General features: G+C 40.1%; 1 protein-coding gene across 25 annotated transcripts in view; it reads right to left on the bottom strand.

Moving 5' to 3' along the window:
• Window positions 1-8,398: 8,398 nt before the first annotated feature.
• LMO7 (LIM domain 7) overlaps window positions 8,399-16,488 on the bottom strand; it is a 194,493-nt gene continuing 186,403 nt past the window's right edge. For 19 of the 25 annotated variants that reach the window (XM_053216543.1, XM_053216518.1, XM_053216534.1 and 16 more), the window contains 4 exons: window positions 13,463-13,744; window positions 11,718-11,826; window positions 10,505-10,607; window positions 8,399-9,174 (listed from right to left, as the gene is read on the bottom strand). In XM_053216543.1, the coding sequence (XP_053072518.1) occupies window positions 9,152-9,174; window positions 10,505-10,607; window positions 11,718-11,826; window positions 13,463-13,744 (517 nt within the window). In that variant the 3' untranslated portion in view covers window positions 8,399-9,151. The remainder of the gene's footprint in view (window positions 9,175-10,504; window positions 10,608-11,717; window positions 11,827-13,462; window positions 13,745-16,488) is intronic. The other 6 variants (XM_053216586.1, XM_053216593.1, XM_053216608.1 and 3 more) reach the window with 2 other exon arrangements.

Raw genomic sequence — 16,488 nt, 5'->3', positions numbered from 1 at the left:
TGCAGAGCCTGCTTGGGATTCTCTCTCTCTCCCTCTCTGTCCCTCCCCCACTTGCACTGTGTCCTCCTCTCTCAAGATAAATAAATAAACTGGCTGGCACAGTCGTAGAAAGCGTAACTCTTTAAAACAGAAAAAATAATAATTTATGTTGATTTTGTCTTCCGTAATGTTTTCCCGCTGACGGCTCATAAAGAAATAGTTCTTCTTGTATTTCATCACTGAAACAGAATTTAGCAAATACCACACACTAAGATATGATGGAAATACCTGTACTAGTAGCAAACCTCCTCCAAGGAATTGTTTTCATACTTGTTTCTTCTGGACTTCAGCAATGTTTTCTATGCCTCTCCCTATAATACCAGTTGCCAAAGAAATACATGCGTGTCAGGTTCCATCCTTTGGCATTATTTCAGCTTTTTTAACCTCAGCAGGAAGAACAAGACTATTTGTCTTTCTACTATCTGCAAGAGACACTTGTAAACATTTATCGTGATATGTGGTATGTAAAGGACAGATTAAATCTTGACTTTAAACAGCACTGAAAAATTTGTAGAGGTTCTGCTTTTTTTTTTTAACGTGTATTTATTTTTGAGAGACTCAGAGAGTGCGAGCAGGGGAGGGGCAGAAAGAGAGGGAGACACAGAACTCAGAGCAGGCTCCAGGCTCTGAGCACAGAGTCCCGTGCGGGGCTCAAACTCATGAACCAGGAGATCATGACCTGAGCCCAAGTAGGAAGCTTAACCCACTGAGCCACCCAGGCACCCCTAGAGGTTCTTCTTCATGCTCTTCACACTTAGTCTTTTTTTAACCTTGCAAGGTGATATCACAAGTAAATTGTAATATGTCACAACATGCCAAATGAGGGCACCGTTGTCAACCCCTCCACGGTATGGAATTCCCATTTAGCCTTCAGGGTACCTTGTGTCGTCTGTGCCACAAGTGACTAACAGACATAAAGACAGGCATGTGTGTGTCAACCCTTGTATGAAATATGAGAAAAGCTTAATTTTTTTTGAAACATATGTGATCTCTCAAAAATAAATACACATTAAAAAAATTTTTTTAAATGGGGGCACCTGGGTGGTTCAGTTGGTTAAGTGTCTGACTTTGGCTCAGGTCATGATCTCGAGGTTTGTGGGTTCAAGCTCCATGTTGGGCTCTGTGCTGACAGCTCAGAGCCTGGAACCTGCTTCAGATTCTGTGTCTCCCTCTCTCTCTGCCCCTCTCCCGCTCATGCTCTGCCTCTCTCTCTCTCCCCCTCTCTCAAAAATAAACATTAAATTTTTTTTAATTTTAACATAAAACATAAATAAATGTAATATATTCTTCCTACAACACAATGGATCATCTTGCTTGCACCTCATTTTGGAGAGCACTCCCACAAGAAATGCGTTGTGAACTGGAAAAGCAGGCAATGTCCAGGTCATTGGAACCACCACCATCCCACTGAAAATTAAGTCTCCTGGAATTATAAATGTCATTTTACTGCATCTCTTAGCGATGAGCACATATTTATAAATACAATTTGAGAAAAATATTTTTAGTCAGAATCATCCTAATTTACTCCTTTTAAAGAGGCATGAGGGGAGGGTATGAATTCCTGTGCGTGGTTGGTAAATACCAAGGTGACTGTGGAATGCTAACTAAGGGCCCATCCTAATCTCTGGAACCTGTGAAATGTTACATTCTATGAAAAAGGGGCTTTGCAGATGTGATTAAGGATCTAGGGGTGGATCCCCCTTTCCACAAGAAAGAATTCAAACTACCAGCAGGCTCTATGGTCTTGCTTCATATCCTAAGCTTTGAGGCCAGCTGGCTCCAGGTGGAGAGGCAGAGCCCTGAACAGAGGACACCCCCCAGTCCTGTCTGGCTCCCCACTGCTCCTGACTGCCATCTTTTCAACCACAACATGGCTCTGGAAACCTCCTTCCCACCCAAGGTTCTTCCCATGAAGTTAGTTTCCGGCCTGTGTTCCCATTATCCCAGCCTCCTGCCCATCCTTCCCTCCATCTGGCTGGACTGATCCTGACCTCCAGGGCTAACAACTACCTTCCAGTCTGCTTGGGTTTCACACACACACACACACACACGCGCACACACACACACACACACACACACACACACACACACACACAGCAGACCTCTTGATCCAGGGAGCGGCATATTTGAAGTGAAGGGATGGATGCTGGAGAGGCATCCTGGATAAGTTGTACTGCACAGACCTCCAAGCCATTGATCAGATGGGAAAGGGGACACCCCAGTGGATGCTATCATGTAGGGCTGACCAAGTCGAAAGATCAGAGAGGACAAAAGGACTGCAGTGAACATCGGCACAGAAACCGGGGAGAACAAAGTGCTTCCACAGACCCTCCACAGGGCCACGACTCTGCCCCGAGGTAACCAAGGCCAAAGGCCAGGTGCCACCCAAGGGAAAATCCTGATTTGACGGGATCTAAATCTGAAAAAGTTGGAGAGAAGAAATAGACTAGATTTGAGTTTTCTGCCTTCAGATGGACCGGGGCTGTAAGTAGATATTAATTTCAATGACAAAAGTCATTTTCATAGCTGAACTTCATAGTATGAAAATACCACACTTGCTATCATGCCCCTAATTAACCTGGCACATGGCAAGCAATCAATAAACATTTGTGAAGGTGAACCAGGGAGAGGCTCTTTCCTCTCTCTCTCTCCTATCCACTTCACCTGGCCTCCTCTTCGGCTTGGGGCTATACTCCCCAGACTACAATTTACACATATTCAGAATGCAGGCATCAAGGACGTCTGAAACCTCACTATACCTCTGAACTTGAAACTGCCACAAACTGAGCATTTTATGACTTGTGATCAGAGGGAGCTCGTTTGATCTGGAGGAAGAAATGGATTTGAGAGCACCCACAGACGTCCGCTGGCCATCTTTGAGGGCTGTTTTCCTGACACCATAGAACAGGTTGAAAAGGTGAATGAGCCTCTGACAAATGTAAGAGGAACTCTCTATTTAGCCTGAAGTGGCAACTGGCAGATCAATGCCTCACATGCAGGTCTGTGACACCGAATTCATTATGGATCTAATAAGGCATTTTAGCTTAAAAAAAAAAAATGTAGCAGCAAGTGGCACACAAAAATATGTAAGCTAAAAGTCTGAATGTAATCTAGAAAACACTGCTACATTAAATCATTTTCCTGATTTCTGCCAGGCCTCTCCTATGCTCCTATGGAATGTTAAATAAATCCCATTTTTTCTTTAATTTTAATACCAAGAAGTTTTAATAACCTTCCAAAGATTGTATTCTAAAATTGGTGTTGAAATACTATTGAAGAAGAGCTTTGAGGATCTTGATAGCGTAAGCACTAAAGATTTTTCACACAGGGGTGGCTGGGTGGCTTAGTCAGTTAAGCGTCTGACTTTGGCTCAGGTTACAATTTCATGGTTCATGAGTTTGAGCCCACATCAGGCTCTGTGCTGACAACGCAGAGCCTCCTTAGGATTCTCTCTCCCCCTCTGTCTCTGCTCTTCCCCCAGGCTCTCTCTCTCTCAAAACTAAATAAACATTTTTTAAAAAGCTTCACAGAGAGTTGTCAAACAGATCTTTGAGAGTTATGGGGTCAACTGAATGTGTTAAACAATATCATGGGATTATAACATATAAAATCCAAAATCTTAAGTTTAAAATTTAGTCATAAAGAGTATTTAACCCTTGATATGCTTTTATGAATTTTTATATAAGAAACCTGAAAAAGTATGACTGTTTTGTACATTCATATTCACAAAGTATTCATAAACTATCATTTCCCAATTTTTCCCCTCATCACCACCATGAGTTGATCTTTATTTGCTTGAACATATTAACTGTTCTAGCAACTACTCCCTCATATGGTCCTTTCCTTGTTGGATATGATAAAATCTTCTCATTCCTTCTCCTGTTCTGTGTTGTTCTTTAAGAAACTCACTGGCAAAGGGGCACCTGGGTGGCTCAGTCGGTTGAGCGTCCGACTTTGGCTCAGGTCATGATCTCACTGTTCATGAGTTCGAGCCCTGGGTTAGGCTCTGTGCTGACAGCTCAGAGCCTGGAGCCTACTTCACATTGTGTGTCCGCCCCCCTCTCTTTGCCCCTCCCCCACTTGTACTGTTTCTCTCAAAACAAACATTAAAAAAAAAAACCTCACTGACAAGGTGTTGATTATGAAAGCAAGACAGAGTCTTGCACAATGCAAATACTCAATTTTCCAGAGCATTCATAAAGGCTAACAACTATGGTACACGTTGTGGTTGACTCTGCAACATTTACAGATCTGCTCTTAAAGATGCTGTTCAAATAGCAACTCTGCAGTGAAGTCACTTCTACTCCCTTAGTGTAAAGGACACACAGATTCTCACACACTCTATTTCCCTGGCCTCTTATACCATGTACTAGAATCTTGTGGGCGTGTGCCTGTCTCCTCCATACGAGAATAAGGATTGCTTTGTCTTCATCAAATATACTCCCAGCACCTATGTGTTTTATGACAAGAATCTGGAAGTTGGCTTTTCCTGTCCCATACACATGAATTTTAAACACAAATTAGGGTTTTTTTAATGCCATTTTTACTGGTATGAACTGGGACTTGCGTTAGCATGCCTTTAATCCCTCTTTCAGATTGCAGGGATGGATGTTAAAGTGCTAAATAAAACAAGTTGAATCCCAACCCTGAAATACCCTTTTAGACACATCCCTCAATTCTAACCGGCAGTGCTTATTATTCTGTTTCTCTTCATTGGAATCCAGATAGTTTCTAATTTGTTTGGCTAGTTCTCACCCTGTGATATAAATGAAAATTAGGTAAAATGCCAAGTTTACATTCTTGAATACAACAAACTTTCATCCTACTTTCCTTTCTGAAGTTAGCGCTGTCCTTGGACACCTTCTCTATTTACTCAGAACCCAGATGAGTCTTCCGGGTTCTTGGCTTTAGTTTTAGCTGTATACTGATGGGCTCTACATTCATCTCTGAACCCTTGAACTCCAGACGTGCCTAGCCAGCTGCTTACTCGACGCTGTCATTTCATGATCTATAGACTGTTCAACCTTTACCCTGTTTAAAAACCAAACCTCTGATCTCCCTGCCCCACTACCACAAATGTGCTTTACCCACAACCTGACCCCTTCCAAGAAATGAAGATTCCATTTTTTCAGTTCCTCAAGACAATACTATAGACTTTGACTCTTCCCTTTCTCTCCCGTTCCATCCAGTCCATCATCGAATTGTCAGCTTCACCTCCAAGACCCATGCACACGCCATATAATCTGCCTACTCCTCCTTCCCTCCCCTGCCCCTACCCTGTTGAAGAAAACATCTTCTGCTTGGACCATTTCAATAGAATCCAAACTTGTCTCCCTGCTTTTACCTTTGCCCTTCTCCAATCTCTAGTTCACACAGTGGTCTGTAGTCCTTATAAAACGTAATTCATTTCACTCCTCTGCTCAACCCTCCGACATCTCTTTGTCTCATTCAAAGTAAGGTCCAAAGTCCTATAACAGCCCGCTGACCTGTGCCTTCCCTTTCCACATCTCCTACCACCCTTTCATTCTGTTCCAACCCCATGGTTGCTTCGTGAACACAGCATGTATTCTCCTACCTCAAGACTTTTGCACTTGCTCTCCTCTATGTCTGGAATGCTTTCCTCTCAAGTACCTGTAAGGTTTGCTCCCTCATTCCTTCAGGGCTTGGCTCAAAGGTCAAAGAGGCAATCTCTGACAACCCTTACAAAACAAAACAAAACAAAACAAAACAAAAAAACAAAAAACAAGCAAACAAAATGCATGGCCAAACTCTCATTTTCACACTTAGTTGATCCTCCTTATACCTTGGGTCATTTGTTTTTCGATGCCCTTATTATAAGTTACATTTTCCTGCATTTATCCTTTCTCTCCCCCCACTTGAAATCTAAGCCCAATCAGAAGCAAGACTTTGTATTGATTTGTTGCTCTATCTACAGTGCCCAAAACTACCTGGGACATAAAGTACAATTAAAAAATACTGAATGACTGAATCTTTCCTTGTTCCTAGATGAAGTAACACATACTCATGTGCTTCTACAAAGGTATCTAGAACCAGTGTCTTAGAAGAAAACCTCTGAAAACTGTCTTAACAATTTATACTAACAAAATTGATATCACTAAGCAAGATAATGTGAGAAACATGAGAAAAAAGTCGTAAGAACATAATGAGATGAAAAGTGAACAGATAAGGTGAAAACACAAGACTGGGGCACCTGGGTGGCTCAGTCGGTTAAGCGGCCAACTTCGGCTCAGGTCATGATCTCACAGTCCATGAGTTCGAGCCCCGCGTTGGGCTCTGTGCTGACAGCTCAAAGCCTGGAGCCTGTTTCAGATTCTGTGTTTCCCTCTCTCTCTCACCCTCCCCTGCTCACGCTCTGTCTCTCTCTGTCTTAAAAATAAATAAACGTTAAAAAAAAAAGATGAAAACACAAGAGACGTAGATGAAAAGGAGTAACAGAAAAAATGTCAGATCAGAAAACTAAAATCATGATGTAAGAACTAAAGCTTGTGCTACAGGCAAGAAGCAGCAGAATTAACATGACAAATTGAAGCAGTTTATTAATTTCTGCAGCTACTACATATTGAGGGCTACTGCATGTCAGGCAGACAACAAGGCAATAGAAACTCATTTTGGCAAGCATGCAGTGAAATGGACAAGCCCATGTGCTGCTCATGGGATCTAAGCTGGTAGCATCTTTCCAGAAACCACTTTGGCAATATATATTGTGACAGTCTTAAAATGCGTATTTTAAGCATGCACTTATATTCTGGGTCAGTAAATTCATATCTATAACAACATAAAGAGATAAAATGGGGGCACTGGGGTGGCTAAATCAGTTAAGCGTCCAACTCTTGATCTTGGCTTAGGCCATGATCTCACAGTTGGTAAGACAGAGCCCCATGCTGGGCTCTGCACTGGCAACACAGAACCTGCTTGGGATTCTCTCTCTCCCTCTCTCTGCTCCTCCCTCCCTGTGCTCTTTCTCTAAAATAAGCTTTAAAAAAAGAAAAAAGAAAATGATCAAAGAGTCCATTACAGGATTTAAGCTAGAAATACATTTATATGTAAATACGTAATCATTACATATATTAAAATGCTTACTAGAAACAACTGAAATATGCCCATTAGAATCATCAACTAAATATTAGCCATTAATAAAGATAAATAGAAACGATTTTAAGACAGAATGAATCCAAACAGAGCTCTTGTCACTGGAGTTTGGGAATTGAGAAATTTATGTTTTGAGGCATTTGATCAATTTTCATCAATAAGCACATTTTTTTTAAGATTTTATTTTTAAGTAATCTCTACACCCAATGTGGGGCTTAAACTTACAACTCTGAGATCAAGAATCATGCTCTACCAACTGAGCTAACCAGATACCCCAGGAAGCACATTCTTTATTTTAGATTAAATAAAATAAGTACTAAAAAATAAGAGCAAACTAAATTTTTAATTTTCTCCCATATTAGAGCTTATTTCTAACCTATTCCGAATACAGTTCTCATACCCTAGAATTATCTACTCTACTTTGTTACAAAAGATTCATGCAAGTTGATATTTTTGCTCAAAACATGCTAGTTTTCTATTCTTACATTGCCATTCCAGATTTCTAAAACAAAGTACATGTGTTTTTTTCTACATAGATTTTTTTAATATATAAAATTTATTGTCAAGTTAGGTATACTATACAGTGTGCTCTTGGCTTCAGGAGTAGATTCCCGTGATACATCACTTACATACAATACCCGGTCTCATTCCAACAAGTGCCCTCCTCAATGCCCATCACCCATTGCCTCCCCCTCCCACCCCTGGCTTCTCCACCCCGATCAACCCTCAGTTTGTTCTCTGTATTTAGGAGTTCCTAATGGTTTGCTTCCCTCTCTGTAACTATCTTTTTTCCTTCTCTTCTCCCATGGTCTTCTGTTAAGTTTCTCAAAATCCACATATGACTGAAAACATATGAAGGTTTTTCTAAACCACTATTTTCTTTTATCATTGGGGAAGCAGAAGAATGAAGATTTTAACCAAATGATTCAACAATGTACTATCCATTTCACCTCTTACTATCGAAGTGTACTGCATTCAGAAATAACCTTCCCTCTAAAATAAAGTTCCTAGTGAAAGTTTTCCACATAAAACAACATCAAGAGTATGGTGATAATTTCATAGGTATTCACACATATTTAGCTTGTCATATCGTACAGTTTAAATATATGAAGTTGATTATATGTTAGTTTATATCTCAGTAAAGACGCTAAATAAAAAAATATCAAGAAAAGCCACATACTGAAATAGGATTAAAAGGTTTGGGAGGTAGACAAACACACACACAGAGAAGAAAAAGGAGAACCATTCCTTAATGCAACAGCAAGTTTATTTACAAATGCAATGAACAGAAAGGCTTGTTAGTTCCTGGAGAAAACTTTTGGTATACAAACCCTGATGATTTTGTATTAATGAAAAACAGCAGCTTTCTATTGAGAACTGCTTAGCGACAATTCTGAAGAAAATAGAGATCTCTTCATCAAGCAAATAAAATGTCACATATGCTAAAAGTTTTTCTTAAAAAAAAAAAAGCACAATATTACATAGATGAAAAAAAGGATACCGAAGGCAAATTTGTGGGTAGATTTTAGTGACATTTTCTATACGGTTCTGTATTAATTTAGTATACGTTACAATAAACAGCAAATGCAATCATATATTTATATTAACTATTTCAAATAATGTTTCAGAACCTTTTTAAAAAAGAAACAATAAAATAACCCTCTTCAAAACACCACTAGAAAGTCAAACTAGATCATTATCAGCGCCAAAAATATTTTGAAGTTCTTATTTTTCCCTTGTGCTTAAGATGCTGACTTCAAAAAGTAAATACTGCACTTTTCCCCCCATACAGAATTACCTTCTTATAAATAAACAACAACAACAAAAATACACGTTCTACCAAGACTATAATGCTCTGATGTAATCTAGAGAGGCAAAAAAAAAAAGTGTTATCCTTTTTAAAAAAGAGCACAAAAGAAATCCAACATGTATTTATAGATCTACATCAGCAGCAACCACCTCTTCTTCTATCTGCAACAGTGCTTTCGCAGGGAGGCTTACATCACATGGCAGTTGGCCGTCCAGCTGATCGGGCAAGGAGAAAAAAAGAAAAGTACTTAGGCCTGAGAAATACTTGAGTATCGCTGCCTGAGATACATAGTGGTAATCACTCAGAGAATGGCCCCGTGAGGTAGGAAGCGTGACCTTGTCACTCACTTAGGGTAAAGATAGGCAAATCACAGCCTCGTTTCTAAAATTCTTTATTTATAAAAATAAACTGCTAATATAGAAATTACACTCAACTCTCTATTATTTGTACTGGAGGAGAGAAAAGGCATGGGCAATTTTCCCCTGAAGATTCCAAAGATCAAATATATTTGGCTTGGGAATTTGATTAAAGAGAGAAAGGCGCACACACATACACACACTCCCACCATTACATGCCCAGCCTTGCCACTCTCCAACCTCAGTGGTCGCATCCAAAGGACGGGATGCTGGGGAGAGAAGGTTCACAACCCGCTGACAGATAAGAGAGAGTTGACTGAGCTGAAACCATTTTCAAAGCACTCTTCACATAAAGGGCCATATAAATACCTCAGAGTTCAAAAGCAAATGGTTTTGCTGATACCACTTGTAACACCCTTTCACAATAAGGAAGAAACACATGTTACCAGCATCAAGGTTCAAAATATAAACAGCAGTAATAGTTGTCTTTATGTGGCTATAAACAATATGCTATCTATTTGTGCTATCTTATGTTTTATTAACACACAAAAACGTGCTTAGACACAAACCAGCATGTGAAGTTTTTAAAAAACTCAGTTTTTCCAAAAATGACACTGAAACACCATATAATCAGAATAAACGTTCTCCTTTTTAAAATATTGTATATACGGATATATGATTGTATAGCAACAAAGCATAAACTGACTATTCTTTATTACCTTTTTTAAACCATAGGTTTTAAAGTTGGTCATGTTCTGAATCACATAATCAAAGCCCACTGTTAGCTAATAGGAATCAGCTAATGATGAGAGACCAACTCTCTGCCAAAAAACAGCTTACAGTCTACCCAGAAGGATCATTTTAGCTGTCCGTTTTGGTTTGTTGATATCCTCAAGTCATTAGAGGTTTCTCCAAACACTGAGCAGACAGCACAGAATGCTGTCCTGCTTCAGCCATACATCCCTTTCCAATTCCTCACTCTCCACCCCTGACCCACCAGAGTGTGGCTGGCATTGGAGCACTGACCCACTCACCGCAGCCTCTTTGAGGGGGACACACTAAGATTCCTAAAGCCTGGCATCTAAGGCAGGGAGGTTGAGGGGAATGTGGATGCAGGTTCAGGGAAATGCAGGGGAACCCGTGGTCTCCTTAGAAGACAAGAAATTTTCTCCCTGATTTGCTCTCTTACATTTGTATCTGAGATAGCAGTCATTGCAGTACAGTTGGTGGTTTCTGATTCTGACTTCAGCTCCTGAGGAGGAGCCTCCGAGGTCACGCTCACAGGCAATGCACTGAGGAACGAGAAAGAACCACCACAGTCAGTCAGCTCAGGAAGTCTTGGGGCACTCTTAGGTAAAAACAAGAAAAGATTGAGCAGAATGCAGCTTCTAAGCTCTTAAATACATTTCAGCAAAGGGGGGGAAAAGCCCAAAAGATAATTAGTAGATGAAAATCAAGCCTGCCAGATGAGACATTAAAGAATTCTTAAGTCCAATTTTAAGAGTCAAAATTATCATTCTAAATATACCAAAAGAGTAAAAATGATTTGCTGATTAGCTTGAAAGAATTCAGTCTTCGTTTCTTGTAGGGGAATCTGAGAGGATAAGGCATTGCATGAACTAGTGAGGTAAATGAGGAGTGGGTTTCTGGCACTTTCCTCTGGGGTGGGCAACACCTAGTGTCCCCACTGCACCAGCCTGGCAAGCGTTTGGACACGGCACTTTCACTTCAAGGCAACATATATCGGTTCCACATATTCAAACACTAATTACTTTGACTCGTTCTGTTCTGCCCAGGAACCACTCAAGCCAGCAATACACAGGCTTAAACAAGCTGTGGTCTGCGAGACTCCAGGAATAAGAACCAAAGTCTCTTTCTGGCCCAATGCAAGTTCTAGAATCACATAGATGTGTCCCTAAAGATAGATATTGAAGAAAAAAAAAAGTAATTACAGGCTTCGTTCCTATGGGCAGAAACCCACCAGGTGTAAGCAGGCTTTGCAGCTATAAAAATATTTACAATGTTCTTCTTCACATACTCTCCCTAGTAAAGCTAAGCTTTCAGACACTTGGAATTGCATGTCCCCATGGTCTTAGTAACACTGGTAAATTTTATTTCAGGTATGCCTATGACAGCATGTTAGATGAAGCATTTATAAGCTGTAAATTTGACTTCTAGAATCTTAACAGATTGGAGGCTGGTAGTACATAGTGTTTCTGGACTTAATTTTTGAAACTAGTTTAAGATTTGAGAACAGGCAATTTGTGATTCAAAGTGCAGCACAGACTGACGCATGTAGCACGGAGTTTTGTTAGTGACACATCCACACCCAGCGCGCAAAGAAGCCATGCGCTCTCCAAGCAAAGCTTTGCGGGCCTACAGGCTGTCTGTCTCCGTCTCACCTTAAAACAATGCAAATGATAACAAAGACCCAGGGACTCGATGATCATGGCGGCTCCTTTGCCCAGAATGTTATTACAGTAGGAGCACATGCGCTTCCCACTGACTGACCTAGACGCGGAACAAGAATGGAAGGGAGGCTTTCATCTGCTCAAATCAAGGTTACTTAAAATCACACTCTGGCATTAACATTAATAACTACTTAGGAAAGTATGTATCTGTGGGAGGAGAGTGGTCACCAGACAATCAAAGTATGCTATGTTGTACCTTGAAGGATCTCCATGGTGGTTCCGAAACCCTTGACACCTATTTGTACAAATGAACAATTTCAGTGTAATTCGTCCATTCTGTACCTCCTGACGTTACTGTCCTTAGATCACATCTCCTCTACCATCTCAACCTTGTTTTCCCAGCCTCTTTCTCACTCACTTGATATTCTAGTTACCCAGAAGTCCCAGTGTTCCGGACGGTGCCTCTGGCTTCCAGGATGCCTCTGGGTGACAGTTGGCTGACAGCTACCATTTACATAGGTAAGGAGGGGTTCTACTCTCCCCTGGATGTATGTCTCTCCTGTCCCAAGTGGGAAGGTAAAGGTCACTTCTTACCATTGCATCCCATCGTACTAGCACAGTAGTGACACAGTGTATATCACTGCCCATGCTGCCTCCTTGAGAGAGACATTTCCAGGGCAAAAAAGTCAACAGCCCGTCTCCTATCTGCTCTTGTAGGGCAGAGCTCTCAGATAAGTAAGTGCACACTCTGTCCTCTGCCTTCCTCCAACTCCATAGCCTTCATCTCTCCCCACATTTACCACAAATTCGTATCCCTTCTTAATTCAAAACTCCATGATACACACTTTAGAGATCCTGGAACAAGTAACATTATTTTAGATGGCTATGTCTTCTTAACAAATCCCTCATTTGATAGCTAAAAAAAATTCCAATATTAATCACCGTGTTTTTTTACTTTTCATTATTTCATTGCAATGGAAAGTACTATATGTCTAGAACTCCCTTTGGAGTATACACACGGCTTCTTGAAGCACTGGGTCTGTGCAGAGGCTAACAAACCTCAAAACCTAACACAGGCTGATGTCTGAGTTTTACTCCACATCAGAAGACAAGCTGAGTTAAGGTCTATGGTTACGACTCTAACCAGTTCCTGCATCATTTAACCTACAGAACTGGGTTCTGTAGTCTGAACAAAATATTGGCAAACTACATAAGTAGCCAGCAATGGTTTGAAAATCAAAAACAAAAAAAGCAGTATCTAACTACTTAACATTTTTTCTCCAGCTTGTTAAAAGTTGCACAGACAATGGAGCTGGGTTATAATGCTTTCCTTTTACACTCAGTTCCTATTAAAAAAAGAGTTTGCATATAGTCTCAATAAAAGTCAAACATTTACAATACTGCTCTTACTCATAAATTTCAAATGCATTCACAAATTACTGTACATTTTTATGCTTCCACGTTGAGAACTACACAAGTACGTGTGCACAGACCACAAGCAAACGGGACAGTGGCAATGAAGCACATGTTTCAAAGGTCTCTGATGGCTTCACAAGACATCCGTAAATGCTCTTAGGGCAGCATGGAAAGCTGTTAAGAAAACCTTAATTAATGTTGGTAAAGGAACGCTGAATTTGACAGATTCCAAAAGGCTTGGTTTTGGTTTTCACCAGAAAACTTGGACAAGACTCTGGGGAAATTTTAATGACAAAATACCCCAAGACTAGGGTTCTCACCTGTTGCGTAGCTGGGAGCCCAGCTGTGATGCTGAAGGAGAATGGCTGTGTGGTGCGGGAGAAGGCGCGGGGGTGGTCTTCACAGAACCAGTGGAAGGAGGGGGAACGCTGGAGGATGGATTCCGCATGTAGGCACGGTTTGACGTGGACACCAGCTGAGGTGGTGGGCGACTGAAGTCTTGAACGGAGGAGGAAGCATGGACTCCTGAAGACTGATTGAGCCAAGGGGATGGTTTCCAGGAATTGGATCTTGGGGAATCCAGGTTATCTAGAGATTCACCTCTGAACACAGAAAGGGTTAATTAAGGTTATATAATACATTCAACTAGAATCTATCATTACGGTCACTAAATATCTACCTTCTGTATTTTGTAAGTAGGTATTAATCTAGTGAGTCCCGTTACATATAAAGTTGCCACTAATAACCAAAGCTTCTTTTCATCAGAATCATGATGTTTCATATTCAATTAATCTTCATTTATTTTTATTTACTTGGTGCTTAGATAAAATAAAAAACACCAAAGTGGAAAATATTAATTTTTTAAAAATAAACTACTACATTCTTCCTTTAAATATTCAGCTGAATAGACATATCTTAATTTTTAAAATTGAACCAAAAAATACCATTTTAGGCACTTATATATATCAGGTGTTAGACTAAACATAGCCAAAATTTTTATTTTTCACACACTATATACAATTTTTTTATATCTCACAGATGCTAACTTCTCCATAGGAAAAAGAGCTAGGTAGAACTGGCTTTCAACAGTGTCTCTCTGATTCCAGAGTAATCCAGACCATTCCTACTATGCAGTCCTCATTCACTCACCACCCCAAACCTGAATTTAGTCAACTCTTCAATGTCTATCTTGTGGAAACATTCACCAGCCACATCCCTTAAAGTGAATATGCATTTAATATAGAACTTAGCTCACAAACTGAATTAAATACAACTTCTGGAAAACCTCTCTTAAAGTCAAGTGCTTACATAAATTCTGATCTACAAAGGTCGACTCCAAATTATAAATGGTTAATTTCTAACTGGTCAATTTTGTTACTACATTTAAAACCTGATCTTTTATCCCAAGTGTAAAATATGCATTTTTTCTTTTATAATTAGAGAAATACTACATCATCATGATGAAAAGGACCCAAGCGGTATAGAGGGGTATCTGAGGGATGAATACAGTCCCCCCGACCACCCTCACTTACCACAATTTACCTGCCCTAATTCCCAGAGGTAACCACTGTTAACTTCTAGACTTCTTCTGTTTACAGAGTTACAAACAGATACAAATTTACGTAAGTACAGCCATGTCTATACACGTATGTAATGTGTTCATGGTTTTAACTTTCTTAACCAACTGGGATTATTCCACAATGCATACTCTTCATAACTCACTTTATTCCATGGAGTGTGTATTATATTAGAACCATCTTCACGCCGGTTCATGTGTAGACCGTACTTGAGAGGCCCCCCGTGACTCATGCTCTTGGCATCCAGGCCATTGTGTGTTACCCTCCCATTGATTCTCTCCTTGGCCACGTGACATGCGTGGTCCCCTCCCACTGATTCTCTGCTTGGCCACGTGACACACCTGCACATGAGGGCTTATCCTTCTGAAAGGTTTCCTCTCTGAATCCAGGTACCATGTCATGAGGCAGCTCAAGCAGCTATGGGAGAGGCCCATGCAGGAGCAGAGGCTCCTCACCAAGAGCTCCAGATGAGCTCTCAGTGCAGCAACTATATCAGAGGTCAGCAAATTACAGCCCACCATCAGGATATGCACAAAGCACGAGCTAAGGATATTTTTTATTTTCAAACAGTCATAAAAAAAACAACAAAGAATATGTGACAGACACTGATGTGGCCTACAAAGTCAAAATGATGTACTATCTCATCCTTTATCAAAAGAGAAAGTAACTTTTTTTTTTTGCCAACACCAGCTCAAAAGGGCTGTCCGAGTGCCCCAACCAACATCATCCAAAGTGCTGCCCAGTCAGTTGTGATAAGAATTGTGATAAGGTAGAATATTACACAACTCCGAAAGAATGAAAGAGACGTTGCTGTATCATATACCACCTCAAAACTGGGGTTCATCAATGTGCCATTAGTTGTTTAGCAAGAACTGAGTACACTCCTATTCACAGATATTCTGATTCTTTTCTTTTTACCGATTGCCAATAATACTTAAGTATATATCCTTTGGTCTCTCTTTTGCATATTTATCCAAATACATTCAGAAGATAAAGTGCCAGAAACTAGGTAGCTCACATGGGTACAGACATAAAAGCTTCTGCTGAATAAATACTGAAAAACTTTCCACTCAACTGGGAGAAATAATTCCTGTTTCCTTATACCACTGCTAAGACTAGACTGAATTAGTCAATATTTAAGCCTCTACAAATCTTATAAGGAGATACATCATTGTTGTCTTAGGAGTAGCGTTAACCTTTTATATGTTTACTTTCTTTTTCTGTGAACTATCTGTTCATACCACCTGTCTATGTTCCTATAAAGTTGTCACGGTTTATTTATTGATTTATGAAAGTTCCTTGTATAGTGAGATAATTAGCCCTTGTAACGTGCTCCAAATTTTCCTCAGTTTGTCACCTGGCAAAACACTTAATAAAAGTAGCTTCAGTATTCATTTATCAACATCTTTCAAAATGTTCATCTTCTCATTTTCAATTAATGTATATCTATATGTTTTCCTTAAAGTTATAAAAATTAGGTTTCACACATAATAGTGTAAACACTATTATGATTCCAAATGAACCATTAGCTCATTATAAGCAAACAGGCTTAATTTTCTCAGTTCAGCAGCCAAGGAAGGACAAAGAGCAGCATAAATTTTTTTAAGCGACGGAATCGTTACTTCAGAATTTCACATCCACCTTTGCAACCTGTTAGCCATGTGTTGTTGTCCAAGTGTATTCCCGGCTTGAGCCACGGTTTCTTTATATGGAAGAACAGAATCACCATCCTTGCCTCAAAACATTTTCCCCAGAGGAAGTCAGATGAG

Source organism: Acinonyx jubatus, chromosome A1 (genome assembly GCF_027475565.1).
Source record: "Acinonyx jubatus isolate Ajub_Pintada_27869175 chromosome A1, VMU_Ajub_asm_v1.0, whole genome shotgun sequence".
Lineage (NCBI taxonomy): Eukaryota > Metazoa > Chordata > Mammalia > Carnivora > Felidae > Acinonyx > Acinonyx jubatus.
The sequence above is the reverse complement of the archived record's forward strand: the minus strand, read 5'-3'. Positions and strand labels throughout refer to the sequence as shown.